We start from the raw sequence: 25685 nt of genomic DNA, 5'->3' as shown, positions 1-25685 counted from the left end.
ATCTTTTTTGGCACAACACAAGAACAACTGCAAGCTTAAGTTACTTCTGCACAGCTACCCCTACTGAAGACGAAAGGCAGTGACGTCTTGTCGCTGTGGCAGGTAATTTGAAGTGCAGCGTTTCTATCAGTTCAACAAACAACAGCAAACACACAAACTGTTTGTGTGCCGTTTGTGTCACAGTGTGTTGCCAGCTCAAGGTCAAGCTGCTGTATTTCACAGGGAGAGAAAAGAAAGAGCTCACTTCAGTCAGAGATGGAGAAAAATAAGAAAGACATGACAGGCGAGGAAGAAGAGAGCTTAGATTTAAAGATAAGACTGCTCCGTGGTGTTTGATAAACTGGACATGTAAAGCTTACAAGTCCTTATGTGTTTAAATCAGATGTTGGGTCTGTACAAGTTACATTATGTTGTTTCATATTACATATATATATTTCATATAACAAACTGGGGCAGACTAACTGTGTTATTTAAAGGTTACATGAAAATCCTCTGCAGGTTAGTGCAGGATAAACAGGTTAGGTTGCTACAATGTGTGACTGGTGCACAGTGGCTGTGGTTTCATGGTCAGAGTTCGGTTACATCAACTGTAGCAGAGATTCATATGATTTTTAGCTGATGATGCTGAGATCCATTGGCTGAATTCCACCTTCAACTTTAGAGTGTTTAACATAAACAGCATAAACAGCGTACTGTCAGTGTGGAGGATGGAAATCAGCCAAAAGAACTCGTGAAACATCTGCTGACATCTGGTTGAATTCAGCTGTGTACATCCACAAACAGCAGCAGGTCAGCTGATCACAGCCTGCACACTACTGGAGCTCTCAATAGAAATTATTGTGAGTTATGATTCTTTTCCCCACGCTGAGCCACTACTGCTGATTTTAGGCTACTCAAATTCCTGTTTAGAGGCAAAGTGACCCTCTACAATGGAGGCAACAGAAAATAGAGATGTGTTTTATTTTCCTTCTTTTTCTCTGCTCATGTTCTACTTAACCGATTCAAGCTGAGTGCATTTTTTAGAAATAAAATGTAGACTGAAATAAAGTTTGTATTGCTATCTACTAATATTATTTTATTATGACAATAATATAGCACATGGTTCAGTTGGCTTTGTATAAAAATAGGTGGTAGAAATGTTCTTTAAGGAGCTACTTTTACTTTCTTACTTTGAGTACATTTCAGAGCCTGTACTTGAGTAAAGAAGTTGAAGCAGTACTTTGTATTATCTGCTCAGATACAGAGATGGATGCTGAAGCTAGCAGAACGATGGAGGTCGCGACGCTCGGCCGGCCCTTCAGCCTTGGGATGCTGTATGACTGCCGCCAGGATTTAGTCATACCTGGTAAGGATTCATGCGTAGTAACTCAATATACAGTGGTATGCAAAAGCTAATTCATTAACTTTTAATTAATTAATTTTCATGATTTTTCTTCATAAAGCATTGGTTGTTTGGATCAGCAATTCCATGTAAATATATCATATAGCAGATGAACACAATGGTATTTGAGAAATGAAATGAAGTTTATTGGATTTACAGAAAGTGTGCATAATTGTTTAAAAAATCAGGCAGGTGCATAAATTTGGTCACCCCAACAGAAAAATTACATCAATTTAGTAGATCCTCCTTTTGCAGAAATAACAGCTTCTAAACGCTTCCTATAGCTTCCAGTGAGAGTGTGGATTGTGGTTGAAGGTATTTTGGACCTTTCGTCTTTACAAAACATCTCCAGTTCAGTCAGGTTCGATATATTTTCAATAATATTCAGGTCTGGACTGAGATGGCCATTCTAGGACGTTGTACTTGTTCCTCTGCATGAATGCCTTAGTGGATGTTGAGCAGTGTTTCGGGTCGTTGTCTTGTTGAAATATCCAGCCTCAGTGCAAAATCAACTATGTCACTGATTCTTGAACATTGTTGTCAAGAATCTGCTGATACTGACTGGAATCCATGCGACCCTCATTTTAACAAGGTTCCCAGTCCCTGCACTGGCCACACAGCCCCCAGCATGATGGAACCACCACCACATTTTACTGTGTTTCTCTTGGAATGCTGTGTTCAGTTTCCGCCATACATAACGCCCCTTGTTATGCAAGGGGTGCAAAGTGCGCTGAATAGTTGAACGATGCACAGTGACACCATCTGCAACAAGATGATGTTCTAGGTCTTTGTAGCTGTTCTCACCATCCTTCGCCTCTGATATCTAAGATTTTTCTTGAGCTGCCACTTTGGGCCTTAACTAGAACTGTGCTGTGGTCTTCCATTTCCTCAATATGTTCCTCACAGTGGAAACTGACAGCTGAAATCTCTGAGACAGCTTTTTGTATCCTCCCCTAAACCATGATGTTGAACAATCTTTGTTTTCAGGTCATTTGAGAGCTGTTTTTTTGAGGTTCCCATGCTGCCACTCTTCAAAGATGCAAAGAGGAGAAAAACTTGCAATTGGCCACTTTAAACACCGTTTCTAATGATTGGATTCACCTGTGTATGTAGGTCAAGGGTCAATGAGCTTACCAAACAAATTTTGTTTACCAATAATTAGTGCTAAAGGTAAACAAATCAATAAATGACAAGGGTGCCCAAATTTATGCATCTTCTAATAGTTTTAAGTTTTTTATAGTTTAAGTACTATTGCACACTTTCTGTAATCCTATAAACTTCATTTCACTTCTCAAAATATCATTGTGTTCATCTGCTATATTATATATTTACATGAAATTGCTGATCCGAAAACACCAATGCTTATGAAGAAAAACATGAAAAATTATCAGGGGTTCCCAAACTTTCCACAGTACGTGAACTAAAATCCACAATCGACATCCCATCATCAATTCTGAATAGAAATAAATATTGTTCTTGACATAAACACATTTGTTTTAATAAAAATAAAACAAGAATGTTACAAAATACAGTAAATGTGAAAACTGATGAGTGCACCACTGTGGTTCAGTGGTTAGCACTGTAGCCTCAGGGTACTTGGTTTGAATCAGGCCGGGCCTTTTTTGAGTGGAGGCATGCATGTCAGGTTAACTGGTGATTCTAATTTGGCCCCATGTGTAAATGTGAGCATGAATGGTTGTCTGTCCCTATGTGTTGGTCCTCCATCACAGTGTACTATGACAGATAAGACATATAACACTGAACTGATAAGTAGAACTGGAAAATGGATGTATAGAGGGAGGGATGAGAAAATTGTTCAATGTCGAAAAAAATTAGACTAATGCCAGCTGTCTGTGAACAATATGCTGTGTTTACCAGGCTTGGAGACACCCAAAGTGTCATAAGCATGTGTCACGCAACTTACAAAAGTAAAGATTATACACTTTAACAAATACTTAAAACTAAGATATTTCCTGTACTGTTATTATTTTAGCTAGCTTTACAAGTTCATTTTCTTTTTAAATGCCTTTTTTTTTTTAGCTCACTGGAGTTTATCTTCACGACTTGTCTTTGTTCAATTTTAGTTAAATATATTAACTTTAGTGCACAGATGCTCATTTTAAGCCACCATCTGCATTCCAGTGGCAAGAGGTGCTATTTAGTGAAGTTTTGTTGCTTTTAAAGGTAGACTTTTGAAAAGATCATTTTTCATGTTCTCAAACATGTAATTTGTTTTGCTGAGCTTGAAAACAACTTTCTTATTACTAAAAATAAAGAGGCAACCCATCTGGTTAAAGCTACAAAGAAAATATCCAGTATTCTGAAGCTCCACAATGAAAAACACAAAAGCATCGATGTTCTTGTCATTTTTCATTGTTTCCATCCATCCATTCGCTTCCGCTTATCCTCTTCAGGGTCGCGGGGGGCGCTGGAGCCTATCCCAGCTATCACAGGGCGAGAGGCGGGGTACACCCTGGACAGGTCGCCAGGCTGTCGCAGGGCTAACACACAGAGACAGACAACCATTCGCGCTCACATTCACTCCCGCATTCACACCTATGGGCAATTTGGATTAATCAATTAACCTATCCCCACAGTGTGTTTCTATCCAAAATAAAAAAAATATTTTAACTTGTATTTTTTAATAGGAATCACACTGTGGGACTGTAATGACCTGGAAAAAGATAGACGAGAACAAGAACAACCTAACACTGAATCTGAAATAGTTGCATCTGAATCAATTGAGGACAAATCTTCAGCACTAAATGTTGAGGCATCCCTGAAGGCAAGTTTCTTGAGTGGACTGGTTGAGGTTGGAGGATCAGCCAAATACCTCAATGATTACAAAACATCCAAATCCCAGGCCAGAGTGACACTGAAATACAAAACTACAACAAAGTTCCAGGAACTGTCAATGAATCACCTTGGAAGAGAAAATATAAGGTATCGTGATGTTTTTGAGAAAGGAATAGCAACACATGTAGTCACAGGTATCCTTTATGGGGCTCAAGCTTTCTTTGTGTTTGACCGTGAGGTTTCTAAAGAGGAAACTCATCAAGACATCCAGGGCAGCTTGAAGGTGATGATCAAGAAGATCCCCTTGCTTTCCATAGAGGGTGAAGGTTCCCTGAAAATGGAAGACAAGGACAAAAACAGTGTTGAGAAATTCTCCTGCAGATTCTATGGAGACTTTTGCCTTCAGAAACCTCCAACAACATTTCAGGAAGCTGTAGAAATCTACAAAAGCCTTCCAACATTACTAGGAACCAGTGGCGAAAAGGCTGTACCAATGAAGGTCTGGCTATTGCCTTTGACCAGTTTAGATTCTTGTGCTGCTAAACTCGTCCGTCAGATAAGTATAAGATTAGTTCAGGAATCACAGAGCGTCCTGGAGGACTTCAGTGAACTGGAAACGAGGTGTAACGATGCACTGAGATCTTCCACTGTCCAACAGTTCCCACAGATTAGCAAAAAACTGACAAGTTTTAAAGAAATGTGTTCAGAGTTCAAGCTGGGATTTCAGCGAATGTTAGCAAAGAGACTACCATCAATCAGAGGAGGAGGAGAAGAGGAGGCTGAACTCGCTGAGATCCTGAAGAAGAGACATTCTTCACCTTTCAACAGCAAAAACCTGACTGAGTGGATGGACTGTAAAGAGAGAGAAATCAGTATCTTAAAGTCTTTCACCAACATGATGAAAAACACCAAGACTGTCCCATCTCAGAATAATCTACATGAGGAACTTCTCAGTGCAGAGCATGTTGTGTGTTTTGTTTTCACCTCACTGGGGAAGGATGAACCATACCTCTCAGCTTTATCAAACTACCTGAAAGAAACAACCAAAACAGACGTTCACGTTTATCATACTTACAATGTAGAGAAGGAACAATGGTACCTTTCAAAAGAAGTAGCAGATGATATGAGGAAGGAAAGCAAAACTCTTCAGTGATTTTGCAGAGGCCAACAAGGAAAACAAGAACATTAAGTTCCTGACAGTGGGGTTAACTAATGAGACCCAGGAAGGTTCCAGCATCTACCTTTATGAAGGTGGATTTGCTGTCAGTGAGAACTTTGAGCCTCCTTCAAAGCCTGAAATTGTGACAGCAGCTGACATAAACCACAACAGTGTGACACTGAAGATTTCTCCACCCAGATTTGGAGCAGAAAACATCACCTCCTACTCTGTTGAGTACTGTGTCAGTGGAGAGGATGGATGGCAGCAGAAGACAGAAGCAAAGGCTGAAGAAGTCACAGTGAGAGATCTGAAGCCAAACACAGAGTATGTGTTCAGATGCAGAGCAGTGACCTCAGCAGGTGTCGGACCAGCTAATGTAATCAGTGATGCCATTAAAACCTTACCCTGCAGCCCTCCTGGAAAACCTCAAGCTCAGCCATATTCAAGTGAGATATCAGTGAGCTGGGAGAAGCCTGTTGAGCTTGGAGAGGATGTCGAGATATTGAGTTACATAGTGGAATACGCAAAAACAGATAGCAGCTCAACAGACCTCGAGTGGACTCAAACAATTTCAGGAGGTGAGAAGGCCATCATTTCAGGGCTTCAGTCAGAGACACAATATGCAGTCAGGGTCAGATGTGACTGTGGTGTAGATGGAAGAAGCAAGGAAAGCATCTTTGTTAATGTCTGCACAACAAAGCGTGAATTTGCACGTCTGGCTGAGTACCTAAAACATATCAGCAAGAAAACAAACTCAAAGCTGTCCTCAGTTTACAAACTGCCCCTGGAAGAAAACGATATGGACATAGATGGATGTCGGAGGTATATCTTTGGCAAAGAAAGCATGAGGCAGAATCGTACAATAATGCTTCTTGGAGCAACAGGATCAGGAAAGTCTACTCTCATCAATGGAATGATCAACTACATTGTTGGTGTAGAGTGGAACGACGGTTTCAGATTTAAGTTAGTTGATGAGGATCCAACCAGTTCACAAGCTCACAGTCAGACATCTGAAGTCACTGTGTATGAAATCCACCACCAGGAAGGCTTTAAAATCCCGTTCTCCATGACCATTGTGGACACTCCAGGTTTTGGAGATACAAGAGGAGTAGCAAGAGACAAGGAGATCACAGAGCAAATCCGCAGGCTTTTCACCTCTCCTAATGGAGTCAGTGAGATTGATGCAGTGTGTTTTGTTACTCAGGCCTCTCTTGCACGACTAACAGCAACACAGAGATATGTGTTTGACTCGGTGCTCTCCATTTTTGGCAAAGATGTGGCAGAGAACATTGAAATGCTGGTGACTTTTGCTGATGGCAAAGAACCACCAGTTCTTGAGGCAATAACCGTTTCTGCAGTCCCGTGTCCAAAAAATGAGTTAGGGCTTCCGGTTCACTTCAAGTTCAATAACTCAGCATTATTTGCAGACAACAGATGCAACAGAGACTGTGAAGAGGATTTTGATGAAGATGATGCCAGCTTTGATGAAATGTTTTGGAAGATGGGAGCCAAGAGTATGGAGAAGTTCTTCACTGCTTTGGGTAAAATGGAAACCAAAAGCTTGCTAATGACCAAAGAAGTCTTAAAGGAGCGCAAACAGCTTGAAACAGCCATCGAAGGTTTGCAGCCACAAGTTAGAATTGGATTAGCAAAGCTTGAAGAAATTAAGACAACCAAAGAAAAGATCAAAGAGTATGAAGCAGTCATAACTTCAAATGAAAACTTTGAGATTGAGGTGGATGTTATTAAACCAGTCCAAAAACCAATCACAGAGAAAGGAGCATTCATCACCAACTGCCAGAAATGTTCAATAACATGTCACTACCCATGTGCAATAGCACAAGATAGTGAGAAACGTGGCTGTGCATCAATGGATATGGACGGGATGTGCACTGTCTGTCCTGGAAAATGCATTTGGAGTGTGCATTTCAATCAGAAATACAGCTGGGAGTATGTTCAAGTGAAAGAGAAGCAGACAGTGCAAGAGCTGAAAAGCAAGTATGAAACAGCTAATAAAGAAAAGATGACTGTTCAGGAACTGATTGAGAGGCAGGAAGAAGAGATTGTTCACCTTCAGGACATGATGGTGTCCCTCATGGATCAGTCAGCTCAGTGTATAACTCGACTGCAAGAGATCAGCCTGAGGCCAAACCCTCTGACCACCCCAGAGTACATTGACATGATGATTGAGGGAGAAAGATCAGAGGCCAAAGAGGGTTACCAGGCTCGAATCAAATCTTTGGAGGCAATGAAGGAGAGGGCAAATCTTATCTCCAAGGTAACGCGACGAGACAAACTTGCAAAAACGGAGGAGGAATTATCTGAAGAAAGAAAGGAGAAGACGGAAAAGCAAGGCTTTGTTAAGAAAGTTCTAAATTTCTTTGGATATTCAGGTTAATATTACGAAGGTCTACAGATATGTCAGCAGTGTTATGAGGATTAAACAATTTAAAGCAGCTTGATAAAAAGTTCTTCATTGTAATCTCCCAACAATTATTAAATTAAACCAGAATCTATGAGCAGATTGTTTCTTATCTATGTGGAAAATTTTCTTTTTAACATGTTTAATGATCTCTGACAGCTGGACCACTGCTGCCAGATGTTTTTTTTTTTTTTTTATTATCAAAAAAAATCAGTATAATCAGTCTTTGTCTTAATTACAGGTCATTCCTGTTTTGGTAGCTTGATGTATTTAAGATCACCATGGTAACAGATGTCGAAATAACAGCTGTTAATAGTCCATCATTTAACAGTTGTAGTTTAATGCAGTGTCTGTAACTCTCAGCCTGTTGACACTACAGCATGGTTTGTTCTTGTGATTCATTCCTTTTGTTTTTTTGTTCCAATGTGATTTGGAAAAACGTGTCTAGAAATGCTCGTTAAATAATCACATTTACATTTGAATGTTAGGATGTCTGAGATGTGACATTAAATGATTATCCTGGGTTCTTTCTGTTTCAAGCTCTTTATTAATTTCTCTGTTTTAGCTTCACTTGGACTGAATTAATGAACTGTAGGTGATGTGACTGTCATTGAAGATGAAGTACTTTTCTTTGCATATTTATCATTATTTTTATTATTATTAGATCTAATGTAGACCATGACATACTTTAACAATGATTATCAGTACATAACTGGAACAAAACATCCACACAAAGTCTTTGATTTGAAAACTGCGCGAGCAGTTACAGAGCTGATTATGACGTAGCTGCCATAGAAAATGACTGATTATTAAACCAGCTGCTCTTGCAGCTCTACATGAGCTTTAGTCCTCCAATAGTGATGTAAACCAATGCTGGAATAAGGAAGCGATGCTACCTGAGTCTCTGTAACACGTTTAAAGAAACCAAACACATCTGCATAGATTGTGTAGAAAAATAAATAAAATGTTGTCATTAAATTCTGTTCAGGTGAAGTTTATTACACATCAGTTTCACACAGACTCTGGAAACTAGCTGGGCCATTTTCTGATAATTGAGGTGCATCTGAAAGTGTGTCTGCTGGTTTTAGTTAAAACTGGTTAAATTCCAGTTTTTAAAAAAATCGTTTTTAAAGAATGAATTCTTTATGTGAAGGTGCTAATAGTTTTAGATGTTTACTGCTTTAACTGTGTTAATATTGTTACTTCTGCTCCAGCACATATGCAGACCACCGGTAATCTTCACCCACACACAGAGAAAGTGCATGTCTTCAAAATGACTGGGGATGAGAATCTGTTCCAGTAATTAATTTCCTTGGAATGTGGAATCATTTATTGCCTACTGATTCCTCTTATTGGTTCCACCTGCTACAATCAGCTGATTTCAGTTTGTGTGCAGAGACACAACAGTAATGTGCAGCAGGAATATGGACCTTACTTACTTTTTATTGCACATCCTGCTAACACAACTTCAGCTATTTGTAAGGACCTGCGCAGACAGCATGCTAACATAAAGCTAGCCAAGTGTTCTGTATTCCCAGAGGAAATAAACTAGACTGAATGTCATGTCTTTGAATTAATGTCTGCTTAGCAATGGTAGGGACTCTCAAAGCTGCGCTGATAAGAAGCCAATGAAAATCGATAAGAGAATCAATGAGAAATTAAATTTATGTGTTATTCATAATCAAATCAGCCACTAAATTCTTATCAGTTCCCATCTTTACTAGGGACCAAAATGTTTCATGTTATTTTATAGTTATTAGCGCTGTCAGCGTTAATCTCGTTAAAATGACGTTAACGGCATAACCGCATTGATGCGCATCAACGCCGTCCAGCCCCACGCGCAGGGCGATCCACGCTAACTCGTTGACGGAGATTTGGCGCGTTAAAACAGTTACGGCGTTAACTTCATTTTAACAAGATTAACGCTGACAGCGCTAATAGTTGTAAATGTTATAACTAAAAAAAAAAAAACAGTTATTTATTCCATATCAGTTCAAAAACGAACGTGACTTTTATAACGTTCAAATGTGACCTCAATCGAAAGATTAACAACTAAAATCAATCCAAATCAGACGCACAGAGCAGCAGGTGGTGTGAAGTGTGAAGTTTATTGGTGTTCAGGAATGTCAGAGCACAGCGAGTCGACATCAAAGCTGCCTGAAGGGCTCTGCGGTCGGCGACAGGGGTGGACAAAATAACAGAAACAGTTTGAAACAGCTCTGCAGAACCATAAATATACATCTGTTTAATCACCGGTAACTGAGGATACAGAGTGCAGACGAGCTCCAGGAGGTTTTGAGGTGTGAGCTGGTTGTTTTTCAGTGATACAGAAATGACAGCTTTTACTTTGTGTTACCACAAACAGAAAAAAAAACTTTGTTTAAATAAAATACAGAAAACAAGTAAAAATGATGATTTCACAGGCCAAACATGGAAGAGCATAAAATCTGAACGAAACCTTCACCGCAGAGCTCTTTGTCCTTTCTGTATGATTTTATCCACCTTTCATGAACAGAAGCATTAAACACACAAACTTTTTGGTTTCCGTACTTTTCCCCACAAATTTAAAACCACTTCTTTTTTTCTTTAAACACGTGTTGTATGATCCTCGATCTTCACAATCAACATCACAGGAAGTCAAATGAACTGCATACTTTTGAAGTACTACACACATAATGGTCCACATGTAACGAGCACAGTGAGAGTCTGAACTTTTTCTTTGAGGTGATTTTTCTTCTTTTAAGAGGAAAACGTGATTTGACCTAAACCTCAGAGCAGCGTCTGAAAAACGAACCGCGAACCTTTAAAACAAGATGCTTCGAAACGAGTCCACGTTCAGCCGGCGCACGAAGCCGTAACAGAGACTTGTTAGAAATATTTGTTTTACGTTGAGCTGCCACGTTAACTCTTAACAATCAAATAAATGTAAAAAGCAGAAGTTAAATTAAAAAAGCAGACTGCTCAGTTTCCCCTTTGTGATTGTAATCATTTCTTTTTTCATGAACCAACTGTTTCGATGACAGGAACAAAAACTGTTTTTCTTTAAAAACAGTCTCCACAGGAACGAGCGGATCGTTTACACGTCAGAAATTTTAGTTGATTAACAGAAGATTTATTTTATACTCACTAATTTCTATATCAGATCTGAAGCCTGTCTGTGATTTCATCCTGTAGAGAGCTCAGGTAACATGAACAGACGGAGATGTCGCAGATTTCTCATTAACTGGACGGACTTCCAGCTGGTGACAGGAAACGGAAAGTTCAACTTCCTTACATGAGTTCCAGAGTTTAACTTCAGCTAAACAAAGGTGTTTACAACCAGCACAACTCAGCTGGCTGCAAACACCTTTAAAACTCAGTGTAACGGTTACTTGTTGGCAAATATTTAAATTTAAAGATTAATTAAACCCACAGGATTTAAAATTAACTGACAGATTTCAAACTGCGGCTTCAGACACTGGCTGATGACCTGAGTGAGAGGAAGACACTGAAGCAACGTGAACGTCACTCTCACTTTCAGCCTGTGAGGAAGAAATCTGTCCAGAGCGTCGCAGAGAAACGGAAAAACAGTTAGAGGATAACACTGTAACACTGATCGGGCTCACTCAGCTGCAGAAGAAGAAAAACAGACACAAAAGCAGCAAAAGCAGAATAAAACAGGTTCCTCAGAAGAGCTCCGGGCGGCTGAAAGCAACAGTTTCTCCTTCATGGATTCTTCATAAATATGAAACGATAACTGGTGACAGGCGATCCTGGAAGGACTCCAGGTGTTTCCCACTTGTGATGGTCGTGCGCGTTTGTTGACAAAGACAAAAACAGCTACAAGTTTAACACAAAGAAAAAACTTAAAAAAATATTTCTGAACCCTTTTTAAACAGCTGACCTCCAGCCGGCCGAGGTCGGTGCCTCAGCGGCTCTGGCAGACGGCTCAGTTCAGCTGCTGCTTTCCTGCTTCACAAGTAAAAACTAACTCAAGGCGTCTATCAACAACAATTAAAAAAAAAAACACTACAACTCTGATGGCGGTACTGGAATGCCCGTGAAGCTCAGGACTGCCTCTCAGTATCCCAGGTCCAGCTGGATTTTGTGCTCAAAAATGGCGATTAGCAGCATTATGCAGAAGCCCAGCAGGATGCCGGTGTTCTGGAGGAGGAAGAAGCCCCAGTGGCTGAAGCCGTGGTCGCCGGCGTCATTGTGCAGCATCTCGGGGACCTGAAAGAAGAAAACTGTCTCAGGCTCACAGACCCTCTGCAGAAAACAGGAACTTTTCCCATGAAGGAGGAGGAGACATTAGTTTAAATGAACGGACAATGCACCGCACATCTGCTGCAGTACCCGGTTACACCACTAGGCGGTAAAAAAAATTGAATAAGCTTTTCTAGAGTGTAGAGCAGGGCGACAGCCACGAGAGGGCGCCTTTGTTCAGGAGAAAGAAGCTCTGCTGTGTTTTCTGGCACTAAACCCTCCTGCAGCTGTTTTTCAGACGTACAGACATTTATATGACGGGATTTTTACGATTTATGAGATGCCAATAAAATGATGGCAGTATCTTCATCTCAGGCTGAACTCTGCATTTAGTGTCAAGCAAAAGGAACATTTTTTATGTGGAATATTCATTTAAATTTCACAGCATTAAAAGTGAACCTCTCCCTCTGTGGATCAGGATGTGAGAGTGGATGCTCCCTTTTGATTGGCTGGAGGGTAATGGTCACTTACCATGTCCACCAGGGCCACGTACATGAAGAGCCCGGCTGTGAGGGCGAATATCCACGTGGAGATGTTCTCGGCGTAGTGTCCAATCAAAATCCCGGTGATCATGCCCAGGTAGGCCATCATGGCCGACAGCACGTTGTAAAGAATGGCCTGACGCACCGTCATGCCGGCCTTCAGGAGCACCGCAAAGTCACCTGAGAATCGGAGAAGACTGTTACTCACTACGACTGCTGCACCCGCATGATGGATGTGGATAAAACCTCTGACCGTGAACTAAATTAAGGATCAGACTGCGTCCAAGGACAGGATAACTAATAAATCAAACTAACATCAGAGAAACACGTGAAAAGAATCAAGAGCAGGACTGTGCAGAAAGACAGACGTGCTGCACAGCTCGCTCTGGGCTGGTGTTGGTTGGTTCAGCCTTGCAGCCACTGCACTGTTTCTCTTTGCCTTCATGCATTAAAGATCGTGCAGTTTGTGGTGTATTTTCAGGTGGTTGAGTAAGTGAGCTGCGTTGCGTTTGCAGAAAGGAACGAGCTCTTCAGCTTCTGCTGTTCCACACATTTAAACCTTGTCTGTCTCTTACTGTGATGTTACTGCTTCAAAACGACTGCACAACGCAGGAATCAGCTGCGACCAACATGCAGGCTGTGAATTAAGTGCCTGATTTTTGATTTTGATTTCATAACAAAATAAACACGCTGTGACCTCCCAGTGAAAGGTTTCCATATTTAAATGCACAGATGTTTAAAAGTCTGAAAGAAGGGTTTTTTTCACTCTTTCAAAGCCAATATCTCTTTACTCCACTGCAACAATAAAGGACTTTATGTAGGTAAGACTGAGGCTTACAGAGCAAATGTTCCACTGAGATAAGATGAAAAAGTCTCACCCAGCTCATGAGGCAGCTCGTGGCAGAAAACAGCCACAGACGTGCTGAGACCGCTGGACAGACCCTCAGTGAACGCAGCGCCTGCAAACAGATAAATATTAGAAACCAGCAGCAGCAAGAGGCAAACATCAGCATGAAAATGCACACCTTCATGTCACTGTTTACCGTGGCTGAGGGTGAATCCTCCTGACGTTTAACTTTAATCACCACAGTTTGTTCTAACATTACTAACTCTGCCGTCAGTGGTCAAGTATGTTAAATATGCTGTGCACCAACTTTCTAACCTACTCTGTGAAGATGATTTCTGTGCACCGAACTGACGAACGCCACAATCTTTCATCTGAAGTTCTTAATCTTTGTTGAGATTCTTCAGTCTGGTTTGAAATGACATCACAGCTCTGCATCTTTTGAGTATTGCTGATGTGAGTCATTCATTGTACGACTTGTGAATCGTGAAATGTTGATTTCCCGTCTTTTGGTATCCGTGGTAACGCACTGAGTATGTTCAGCTCATATCTGACTAACAGCTTGTTTTCCATCAGCTTTCTGAAACAGCTTCTTCGATCTGCGGCGTTCCACGGGGATCCATTTTAGGCCCCGCCCTATTTGGGTCCATATTGTATTGCCTATCACTGCAGACCACGCCCACTCACACCTGCCTCAGGTGTAATCAGACACTAACTGGTTCCTTAAGCTGAGGTTCAAGAGTTTCATCCCCATCAGTGACAACAAAACCACATATTTGGTTTTTAACACCCTCACAAATATAACTTCTTCTCTCTCCTGCAGACAAATATCCAACTGATGACTTGTTGAATGGTCACTTCCTGTGGTGACATGACAAACTCTCTCAGCACCATGTTTATTCACGTCAAACCAACCCTGCCGGGCTCTGATTGGTTAGAAACTGGTGTGTTTGCTGTTAAACGAGTTCAAGACAAAAAACTGAAGCTAAAGAGGAAGTGAGATCACGGGTTGTGACCCTTCTACTCACCGATAGCGAGGCCGTCGCTGAAGTTGTGCAGTCCATCTCCCATGATGACCATCCAGGCCAGCGTGGCCACTCCGGCGTCCTGGAAGTGCTGCTCCGAGTAGGAGTGGGAGTGGCTGTGCGGGTGGTGGTTCTGAGAGTGGTGGTGGTGCAGGATGTGATGGTAGTCGTGGTGGTGGTGGTGCCTGCTGTCCGTCTGGCCAACCGTGTCATGGAAGTGGGAGTGGCATTTGTTCTCGCAGTCCTCGTCGGTGTAGTTAGCGGCGCTCCCCGACGCTCGGCCGTAAGCCTGCGGCGAAACGACAGACACCTGCGGCGCCAGCATCACCTGCTCCTCCTCCGCCACGTTGCTGCCGTGCAGGCTGCTCGAGTGGTCGCCAAACGTGCTGGCGCCGTTAGTCTCCACATCTGGAGACACAATATGGAGATCTGGTCAGGTTAGGCCGGGAGGTCGACCTCCGCCTGCGCCGTTTCAGAGGTCAGAGCTCTGTTCTCTGTGGTGGAGCGAGCTGCAGCTCTTAAAGCCTTCACGCCAAACGTGACATCACAGTTGTTAACATGCACCAAGCTGACACAAGCCTCCATACAGAAACACATCTCAGCTCTCGGCTCGAGTGACGCTCGGCTTCACTTTGAGTTGTTGAACAAAACACGAAATAATTCACCTTCACTCGGCTTCACGCTGTTCTCCTCCAGCGCCGGCTGTTTCTCTGGATCCGCGTTCTCGTTCTGATCGCACTTCTTCTGGATCTGCGTGGAGTTCGTACAAACTCATCAACATCAACATGAAAGGACCAGTTTACAGTTTTCTGACAGCAGCACGAAGGTTTGTAGGCCAGAATATTTACAATTACCATGAATGCTTAAACGCCTTCATTTTACCTCCAAGTCAGACACCAACTTCTCAACAAAAAAAACCATGAGATGAGAAATAAATAGTTCCTTTAAGAGTGAACAATCAGAACAGAAAATCAACATGTTACAAAGACTTATTGTTCAACTTTGTAGCTGCTGTGTGCAAAGTGTCCCAATTAACTCTAACTCTATCTGCACAGAGAAGGAAAGCTGATGCTAAATCAGACCGCTCGTGTCCGACTGTATCGTTGCAAAGCGTAAACAGAGGATGCATCGATTTTTCATGACGTTTGAAAAAAATACAAAACTGCAAAGTCATGTTGAAACCAAACGCCGGCGGCGATCTGCAGCCACGCAGGGGAGGCGGACTTCAGAAACTCCCTCAGCTGAAAAAAGGCGACGACAGCAAAATATGTTCCTCGGAGCCAAACCTCAAAGTGTTTGAGCTGAGTCGGGGATTTTTGTGAAAAACTGAAATTTTGAGGTGTTTGTGTTCATCCAATTTCATGGCAGAAGGCTGCGCCGCACACTGCATGTAAACTATGTGATCAAAGAGCTTTTTTAATGAAATCTCCCACACGTCTGTGAAGCTGTCTCAAAGATCTGTGCAAAGCCCCAAAGAAAGATCCTGAACTTTGACATCGGGATGTTTGGACAAACAGGCCGTCGTGAGCCGTCTGTGTGGAGGTCTGCCTGTAAGACTGACTGTACGATGCTCTGTTCTGACCTTTGGTTATTAACTGAGGGCTTTAAAGTAACTAAATTCTAAGTAAGAGCGGGCTGCATGATGCGACTCAGGTCTCAGTGTGTTAAACGGTCAGTTTGTCTGCCCGAACAACAGGAATCAGGAGTGTTAAACGTCATTCTGACTGTTAGAGAAACTCGCCGTCTCTGACCTTCTGTTTCTTGTCCTTGTACATCTTTCCGAGCGTCAGGAAGTGCTCGATGAGAAACATGAAGTAGACGCCACTCAGAGCCGTCAGGCCCTTCCACACCGCGTCCAGGTTCTCCTCGTGCTCGTGGTGGTGTCCCGTCATCACTGCGTCGTCGTGGTGGTGATGGTGTCCCGTCATCGCTGCGTCGTGGTGGTGGTGATGGTGTCCCGTCATCGCTGCATCGTCGTGGTGGTGATGGTGGCCTCCCTGAGACTGATCACACAGCGTTAGCTTAGCTTAGCATGAATATGTGACACAGGGGGAGCAGCAAGAACTAAATAATTAGACTGAAAGTATCTCATGTATGTTTACACATCGACTGATGATGATGATGATGATGATGATGAAGCTCTTTATTATCAGAACAAAAGCAAACAGAAAAACTGTCACAAATCTCTGTAAACGGTTACAAAATGCTCTTTATCTGACTGTTCTTAAAAGAATAATTGAAAGTTGTGCTTGTTGTGATCTTTGAATGCATATGACACACACACACGTGACATATGATCCTCATTTATAATGTGTGGAGTCTGCGTGTGTCTATGAATGTGTAAACACGTTGCAATGGCCGCTTCCCTTTTGTCCACATCGCTCTTGAACAAGACGTTTACAGTCTCAGTGAGTTTTAGCTGGAAAAATGAAGACTAATTATTCTCTTATTTTATCATAGAGGCTGATCAATCAGCTGGCTGCTGATTAGAATCAGAGACGTGATCTACCTGATAGATCAGGTTTGGTTTTAGAGCTCGACAAAGAGTCAAATTTGATAAAAAAAGGATTCGAACACTCGCTTCACCTCACGGCTGCAGTAGATTTACAAACGTGCAGCTAAGCAGCCTCTGTCTGCTGGCTCGCTCGCCGCTGCGTTCAACAGCTGAAGTCATTAATCACTTTAACTTGAGAGCATGAACGTCACGTGCTGTAAGACTTCCTGTGAGTCAGGTGGTCGCGCTCTGCAGGGACTCACGTGGGGGATGAGGTGCAGGAAGGCGTCGCCGCTCAGCGTGCCCACGGCCAGCGCCACCAGGAAGCTGAGGAGGAACTTGAAGAAAACTTTGTTCATGAGCGGGATGAGGACGACGCCGAGCAGAGACAGCAGGCTGATGATGGTGATGGAGAGGAACCCGCCGACCCACGCTGCAACACAAACACAAGCTTCAGGAAGATCAAAACGCTGCTGACAGTAAAGACTGCACCGTCTCTGCTTCCAGAACACGACGCTGTGATTCTTCAACTTCAGGCACAAACTCAGCGCCGACCCAGAGCGATCCCTGAGTCATGACCTGGTTTCACTCTGCTGCAGCAGCACAGAGGCGGCCCTCGAGCAGTCGCAGTCTGAAGTGTCCTCACTCTATTTTTGTTATCTTTGACCATTTATGCGTTCTTTCCCTGATGAACTCTACAGGTCGTCCACGTCCAGCAGCTCAGCTTTCTGTTGCTGTGCAAACAGTAACTGCAGACCGCTGGACGGACACGTTCACAGGACCACAAATTTCACTTCAAAGATGCTCTCACCTGACACGAGTCTGCAAACGGAGCTGCTCGATGAATAATCAGTTTTAGTTTGATTCATCTGCAGCGTCTGACACCGGCGCTGTCAGATCATTTTCATCACACTATTGGACATTTCACAATTACATTTACAGACTACATGTCGTCATCCATCCTTCTTACGATTACTACGCTGTTGACACACAGCTGTGGCTTCCTGAATACATCAGCAGCTTCTCTGACCTCAGTAAATGCTTCACAACTTCCACTAACTGGATGTTTTAATGTTCAAGCTCAGTCTCAGTGTTTGTACAGTGAGCTCGGTCATTACACGGCCTCCTCGCAGCAGCATCAAACCTCCTGCTAAGAACCTCCAGAGTTGTTTTTCACCAGGGTTCAGATTTGACACCCAGTCTTGTTTCTTTTACTGTCAGCTGATAACTTAAAAACATGCCTCAGTCTCCTCAGACCGACTTCGTATCGACATATACAGTTTAGTTTATACATGTTCTTGATTGTGTTTGCATTTTAGAATATGTCCAGTTCTTTATGTTCATATCCAAACTTTATGACTGCATTTTAAAAAGTTTGATACAAATACCATGTTTACATTTCATATTAGCAGAAATATTATTATTAATACTATTTCTGAGATTAACTTTCCTCCCACACTGAGGAGGATTAGGTGGTGCGGACGGCTCACATTAAACGTACCCGTGGTGATGTTTCTGCTGTTCTCCACGCCCATGTGCTCACTGTGGTCGTGGTCTGAGTGGTTGTGGTCTCCATGGTGACCGTGAGCATGCTTGTGATGCTTGTGCTCTAAAAACAGGAAGAAGGAAAGATGAAATTCAGAAGGTATTACTTCATTCTTACAAATTCAAAGAGCCGTAAGGCTGAGGTCAGAGGACGGGACACTGTGACAGAGTGTAACTGGTTTAAACTGGTTCACCAGATTAAACACCACAGGCTTACACTCAACACAAACACACTGATGATGATGATGATGATGATGATGATGATGATGATGATAAGCAAACAGTTCATCTAAAAATACAAAATGCTCCTGAAAATGCACCACGTGACAAAGGAGTCGACCACAGCCCGGGACTCTGTCTCATCATCCCTGCTGATGCATCCAACCACAGCAGAGTCATCAGGAAACTTCTGAAGATGCACAGAGACCTCCATCTTCAGAAGTTTCCTGATGACTCTGCGGTGGTTGGATGCATCAGCAGGGATGATGAGACAGAGTCCCGGGCTGTGGTCGACGTGGTGTGAGCAGAATCATCTGCAGCTCAACGTGGCAAAGACCAAGGAACTGATCGTGGACTTCAGGAAGACCAGGAAACACTTGACCCCTGTTTCAATCCAGGGGGTCAGTGTTGACATCGTGGAGGACTATAAATACCTTGGAGTACACATTGACAATAAACTGGACTGGGCTAAAGACACCACAGCACTTTACAGGAAGGGCCAGAGTCGTCTCTATTTTTTGAGGCGACTGAGGTCCTTCAACATCTGCCGGAAAATGCTGAGGATTTTCTATGAGTCTGTTGTGGTCCAGTGCGATCCTCTATGCTGTTGCATGCTGGGGGAGCAGGCTGAGGGTCGCAGATGCCAACAGACTCGATAAACTAATCCGTAAGGCCAGCAATGTTGTGGGGATGGAGCTGGACTCCCTCAAGGTGGTGTCGGAGAGGCGGATGCTGTCCAAGATAAAGACAATGTTGGATAACACCTCCCACCCACTCCATGACATGCTGGTCAGTCACAGGAGCTCGTTCAGTGAGAGACTGAGATTACAGAAAAGCACCACTGAACGGCACAGGAAATCATTCCTGCCTGTGGCTCCCTGTACAACTCATCCACTTAACACACTGGTTACTGCTACAACTATACATGTTTCTTTTTCTTTCTTTTTCAGCTATTTATTTATGAGTGACTTATGTATGTATCTATGTATATATATATAGTGTACTATTCTTAGTTAGTGTATTGTCTGTCTTGTCTTAATGTTGGTTTATAATGGAGCACTGTAATGAAAAATAATTTCCCCCAGGGATCAATAAAGTATTCTGATTCTGATTCTGATTCCCAGTCGGTGGCAACATTTCCCAAACACTCAGACAGGGCTGCTCGATTATGGCAAAAATGATAATCACGATTATCAGCCTCTTTGCTTAGGCTGCTGCCCCCGCGACCCGGCCTCTGATAAAGCGGATGAAGATGGATGGATGGACGATTATTTTCACTGAAATTGAGATCTCGATTATTTGACGATATTTATTTAACCCTTTAACACCTACCATAGAACCAAGTCTGCCAGAGCTTATATTATACTACATTAATTGCAAAAAAGTGCAATAAACTACAAAAAAAAATTGAAAATCATTTTTGGTTTTTTTACATATATTTCTACTTGGAGAAATTTAAGAGGTTTATCCCTCAAAACTTTAAATACAAAAAAGTTGCAAAAAATAGTTCACAACAACAGGAAATTTATCTTGAGTGTCTTCATAGTTTTATTTTGGAGATACAGCTATTTTTATATACTGCAGGAAAAAAACAAAAAAAACCATCCTATGATGCAAATTTGCAAAGAAAACAGCAGGTGCATCAAAATAAACTATTTCCAGCAGTGCAATTCGAGTTCTAAGCATCACAAAAACTATTCAGAAAAGTCAAACATGACTTATAAAAACACCAGTATAGGCTTTTAAGGCCTACAAGTAAAAAAACTTGTAATGAAAATGACGTCACTTCCGGTTTCGGGCAGGAAATGACGTCCATGCGATAGTTCGCGTTGCCTCTTGTTCAATGTGGGAAGTGTTACAAACAGCTGATCGGATCAGCAAAGCGTGTTTGTGGAATATTATGTTTTTGTTCCTGCAAGCGCTTTTTATGCAGTTTTTGCAAAGCTTTATGTGGAAGGAAACCGTGGCCGAGGACAAGCTGATGGCATCAGATGTAAGTACAACTCCTCCGGTTCTACAGGGATTTAAAAATAGTTACACAAAACGCAGCGTGCTGCTCTGCCTGGCTTTAAAGGGTTAACAATAACAGTGTGTTGAATAATGACTTTAAAAAATAATATAAAACAGTGCAAATACTGATAACAGTGCAAATGTTTGCAATATAAGAAATAAATGAAAAATGTAAACATCTATGTTTAGTGAACTTTGCAGTGTTGCTCTGTGGTGCAGCTACGACACCGTAGCAAAGTTTACACACAGTGTCTATTTGATCCACGTCTGACTGAACCCATAATGTTTCCACAGCACTGAAGGTTTTTTTTACCTCTTTTCAACCAACGGCAGTCACTCTCCTCTCCAAATAACTTCTGCTTAGCTTTCCGAGCTTCCCTCAGGTCCTCTTAATTGTTGTGACGCGTGTTCGAAATGCAGAGAGGTGCGCTCGATTTGCCAAACGGAGCAGCGCGAGAGTAAAGCACGAGGGAGGGGCTAATAATCGGCTCAGTCATTTTTAATGATCGTTGAAAGCCCAGATCGTAATCGTGATTAAAATTCGATTAATTGAGCAGCCCTACTCTCAGATCTGTTTTTTCCAGCCATCAAATCAAATATCAGGATCAAATTATCCAGATCACAGCAATCAGACCACAAAGTCAGAGTCTGACAGCAGTAATCAGCTGCAGTCCTGCCTGAGGGGTTTAATCCTGGTGGGAACTTTCCTCAGATGTTCGAAGGCCTGGAGACAGACGGAGCTGCACTGGGAGCAAAACTATTTTAATTTGAATCCAAATGTTTGGTGATAAAACAAAGACCGTCCTGCATTCATTGTTCCTTCTTTTCTTTCCTTCCTGCCAGCCGTTCACTTCACATTTAGTTATTATTTCCAGTTAACTCATCACTACCTTTTACCCTTGGAGTCATAATAGAGGCCCAACGCCTGACCAGATGAACCTGTCCTCCTCCACCTCGTTTTTGTTTGGTTTCATTTGAATTATAGTGACGGTTAAAGAAACTGCCCGTAAAGGGTCCCGTGTTGAAGTTCAGTAACAGCACGTTTCTTAAAGAATAACTGTGTAAAATAATCGAGTTACCAAAATGATTCTGATTGGTGACGTGACTGAGCAGCCTGTTGATTCCAGGACAGAGTCAGCGCTCTCCGGAGTCAAACAGACGCGTTCACTGTCACACTCGGAGCGAGCGAGTCATGCAACAGGAATGTGATTTTACCAGAAGATCCAACAAAGTGCCGCAAACGCTGAGCCAGGTTCACCGTTCAGCCCAACAGCTTCAAACAAAGCGCAGCTAGAGTCTGCTTAAAGAAGACGTCAGTCATTCGATTTTACAGCAGAGGCAAGAAAAAATAAAATGCTTGTTTTTCTTGTTCTGCTTTCTTATTATTTCTCTGGTATAAAACACCGAAGTGATGATCAGTCAGCAGCTGCGCACTTTTTCCCGGAGATACCGATGAGGAGTTTTGGTCCTACCTCTCGCCCCGTGTGCCGAGGCGTCTCCGTGCAGCACGCACGCTCCTCCATCGATCTGGTTGAGGAGGGCGGGGCAAAGAAAGCTGAAGTCTCTGAGCGTGACGCCCGCCTCCTGAGACATCCCGTGCGAGAAGAGGATGAAGGAGGCGTTCAGACACTAGAGGGGGAAAAATTAAACAACAACATTGAGTAAAGACAGATTTAAAGAGACGAAGACCACAGAGGTGCACGCAGGTTGCAAAGCGGCTTGCAGATACAGAAGAAACAGATTAAAGCAGTTTAAAGAAAACACCTGATAAGAGATTTGATTTATCACGTGTACGAGTACAAACATCTCGGCTGACATCAGCTGATTTGCTGACTGAGCCAGAAACCAGTATCGTACCTCTGAACCGTTCTGGTTGCGGCCGTGGAGACTATCCTGATCGCGGTCATGCTCGCTGTCGCCGCTTGCGGTTGCCTGTGTCTGGCTCTCAGTGACGGCGATCCTGGTCGTTTGTTCCCCTGACAGTCGCCCCTGGCTTCCATCTTGTTTTCACCACATGCTGAGCTCTGTATGTCACCGTGGTGCCGACCTCCTGAGCCACCGCCGCCACTGTGGTTTTCTTGTCATAGAGGTTTAGACGACTATCTGGATCCTCGCTTTTCTTTCCCACGGCACCGTCGTGGTTGTCGGGGGTGTCTGGAAACTTCTGGGGCTGAGAAAGTTGTTTTAGGTGATCAGAATTGCTTTCATGGGGATGGTGGTGATGGTGGTGATCTTTGTGGTGGTGGTGGTGATGGTGTCCGGGTTGCTCGTGATGCTGCACCATAACAGTCCTCATGCGACCCAGCCCCACGCTCTGAAGGAGGCGCTTCAACCCGGCCAGAGAGATGGTGCCGTTTTCTCCATATCTGTCAGATTTAATGGAACAGAACGATTAAACATGGCGCATATATGTGAGAGTGAGGCCTGCAGCCACCTGTGCAGCTGACACGCAGACTGACGATCGATGACTTCAGCTGCTGACTAACAAACCAGCTGCTGGACCAGCTCCACCTGTCTCACTGCCAGGAGCTCACCTGTTGAACAGAGCCTCCAGGTGTTCCCTCCGGCTCTGCTCGGCTGTCTGGGCGTCGACGACAGAGGACAGTAAACGAACCGCGCTGTTGGTTTCCATCGTGGACCCGCTGCAGTCTGTGACGGCACCTAATGAGTCGCCACTCACGGCGAAGAGAAACATCAGAACCAGAACTGCACTCATCTCCTCTTCTTCCTGTGGACAAAAACAGACGGTAGACATGTTGACACGTCAGGAAGAGGCAACACTGAGAGTGAAACGAATACATTTGTTTTATTCTTGGACTCTATTACAGTCCTTGTGTAATCGGTGGGCATCTTATCCTGGGCCTTCCTGGGTGCAGCGCCTCAGTTTATCCTCTTCCACAAACTGTTATTAGCCCCTCCCACCCGAAGCCAAAATTCTTCTGATTGGCTGCCCCTCGTACACTGGAGCGCTGAGCAGTAGATGAAACTGAATCTTTTTAATGATTGATTATTGATGAAATTTCCCAAAAGATGTTTGATTTATTCTATAGACAGAGCAATGAAGCATGGGGCATCATTTGGGGACATTAACTAATTAACAGTGATCATAGACGAAAAATAAACTCCAACATTGAAGCTAATATCCTGCTACCAGTGTACTGCACTACTGTGTATATAGATATAAATTTCTGCTCCCTTGTATAGTGTATATTCTCTTCGATTGTTGCACAGTATTGTTGTTCTTAGGCATGCTGCCTCGTCCACTTTGCTGCAAATTTCCCATCTCTGAGACAGATAGAGTCTATCTCATATTATCTGAACAGATTTCCAATGCACTCATTATCTGAAGTAACATTTATCTTCTGAGACTAGGTTTGCTTTAGCTAGGTTTAACTAGGTCGCAGTTTTAGAATCCCCCCCTCCACAGATAACTGATAAAAAACAACCCTTATTACATATTTATATATAATATCTACACTTAAAACCTAATATTAAAATAGGAAGCTCCAGCACTCATCACAGGATACTAATGAAGGATCTATAACAGGGGTGGGCAACTCCAGGCCTCGAGGGCCGGTGTCCTGCAGGTTTTAGATCTCACCTTGGGTCAACACACCTGCATCACATGATTAGTTCGTTACCAGGCCTCTGGAGAACTTCAGGACATGTTGAAGACCTAATTTAGCCATTTGAATCAGCTGTGTTGGTTCAAGGACACATCTAAAACCTGCAGGGACACCGGCCCTCGAGGCCTGGAGTTGCCCCACCCCTGATCTATAATCACGAATGCGTGGTAATTTCCCCACAGCCTATAGGTGACGCCATTCTCAAGTATAGTCATATAAAAAGAAATCACAGAAATTCCCCAGCTTACTCACTCATGTCTGTCTGTGTTTCTATCTAAAGGATTCAACATTTCACCCTCTAAATAAGAAACCGAAGAAACAGACTGAGACTCTGCTTTTCTAAGGAAGTGAAAACAGTTCACTGAGTCAAAGGGGATTTTAGTGCTCACTACAACATTACTGCTAAAATGTCCTCAACTTCAAGTATTGCAAGAACTTGCAGTCGAGACCCAGTAAGCAACTACAGATGGAACAGATGCGCGCCACAGTTACAGTGAATAAATGACACAATAGAAACGTGATTAAACACCGGCAGCCCACCGCGGTGTTCACAACGTGACAGATGGAAACTGCACAGCAGATGAGATCACTGTGCAGAAAAAAGGTTTCCTTTAAGCCGATCTAAGCAGCAGCTTATAAAGAATTTTATCACAATAAACTTGAAGTACGCGTTATTTGACATGAGGAGAAATGTTAAAATTAGACGTTTTCTGAATGTATCTTGGTGTGCCGTTCGTCCAAGTTAGCGGATGCTGGTTTAGATCATTAGGAAGTTAGCTTAAAATAAGAAACGATCGTATTAGTATTAATGAATACGAGTGTGCGGTGTTCAATTTTAACGATGAGTGACGATATCGCTCACACGGACGCTCACCTCCTCCCCTTTAAACGGTGGTTTAGCCGGCTAGCTACGCTGCTACCCCTGGTTAGTTCTTAAATTTCTCGGAGGATGCTCAAAGACGATATCTGCCAGATGACCCGGGCCAGGCTTGGGCCTTGTGCTGCCGAGGCTCGGCCGCTCAAACAGGGCTAATAAAACATACAAAATACATCCCCGGTGGTACGAGCAGCCACGCGTGGCTGCATTTGACCCGAAACACAAACTCGCATTGGAGGTAAACAGTAACACGTTGGGTTTGTGCGCTCCGCACCAGCCGTGTGCCGTGTGCACAAAGACGACAACCCGGAAATCAGCACCAGCTCCTGCCGCCACCGCGCGGAGCGGACTGGACCGGCCGTGCTGGGGCTCCCGGCGGCCGCAGAGAGGTTTTAAGCGAGCCTTTTCAATGACCGAAACCACTTACAATGAGAGCTTGTGCTGCTTTTATCCTCTGCGGGGATGAATGAACGCTTCACGGTGCCGCTCTGTCCCCTTCGGTCCGGTAACCACGGCTGATGGATGCGTTACCTTCACTGGCTGTCGGAAATGTGAGCATA

General features: G+C 43.2%; 2 protein-coding genes and 1 pseudogene across 4 annotated transcripts; 2 read left to right on the top strand and 1 right to left on the bottom strand.

Moving 5' to 3' along the window:
• The window catches only part of LOC120744765, a 21467-nt pseudogene extending 10068 nt beyond the window's left edge, over positions 1-11399 (top strand).
• Positions 1030-5698, top strand: LOC120744809 (stonustoxin subunit alpha-like). The gene is made up of 2 exons (XM_040049390.1): positions 1030-1345; positions 4030-5698. The coding sequence occupies exons 1-2, from the start codon at positions 1246-1248 to the stop codon at positions 5328-5330; spliced, it is 1401 nt and encodes a 466-aa protein (XP_039905324.1). The 5' UTR covers positions 1030-1245; the 3' UTR covers positions 5331-5698.
• slc39a6 (solute carrier family 39 member 6) lies at positions 9848-25685 on the bottom strand. Of its 3 annotated transcripts, XM_040049369.1 has the most exons (13): positions 25553-25685; positions 23157-23350; positions 22480-22988; positions 22095-22251; positions 18350-18457; positions 17112-17281; positions 16330-16357; positions 16106-16293; positions 15020-15104; positions 14358-14762; positions 13364-13444; positions 12475-12665; positions 9848-11970 (listed from the first exon to the last, which is right to left on the bottom strand). In XM_040049369.1, exons 4-13 carry the CDS (start codon positions 22213-22215, stop codon positions 11818-11820), a joined length of 1530 nt encoding a protein of 509 aa, XP_039905303.1. In that variant the 5' UTR covers positions 22216-22251; positions 22480-22988; positions 23157-23350; positions 25553-25685; the 3' UTR covers positions 9848-11817. The 3 variants fall into 3 exon arrangements, with proteins under 3 accessions (XP_039905303.1, XP_039905301.1, XP_039905302.1); XM_040049367.1 differs by having other exon boundaries at positions 16106-16357; XM_040049368.1 differs by lacking the exon at positions 25553-25685 and adding an exon at positions 25123-25322 and having other exon boundaries at positions 16106-16357.

The sequence above is a fragment of the Simochromis diagramma genome, unplaced genomic scaffold (assembly GCF_900408965.1).
Source record: "Simochromis diagramma unplaced genomic scaffold, fSimDia1.1 OVJJ01000355.1, whole genome shotgun sequence".
Lineage (NCBI taxonomy): Eukaryota > Metazoa > Chordata > Actinopteri > Cichliformes > Cichlidae > Simochromis > Simochromis diagramma.
Note: the sequence above shows the minus strand (reverse complement) of the source record. Positions and strands in the feature narration are given on the sequence as shown.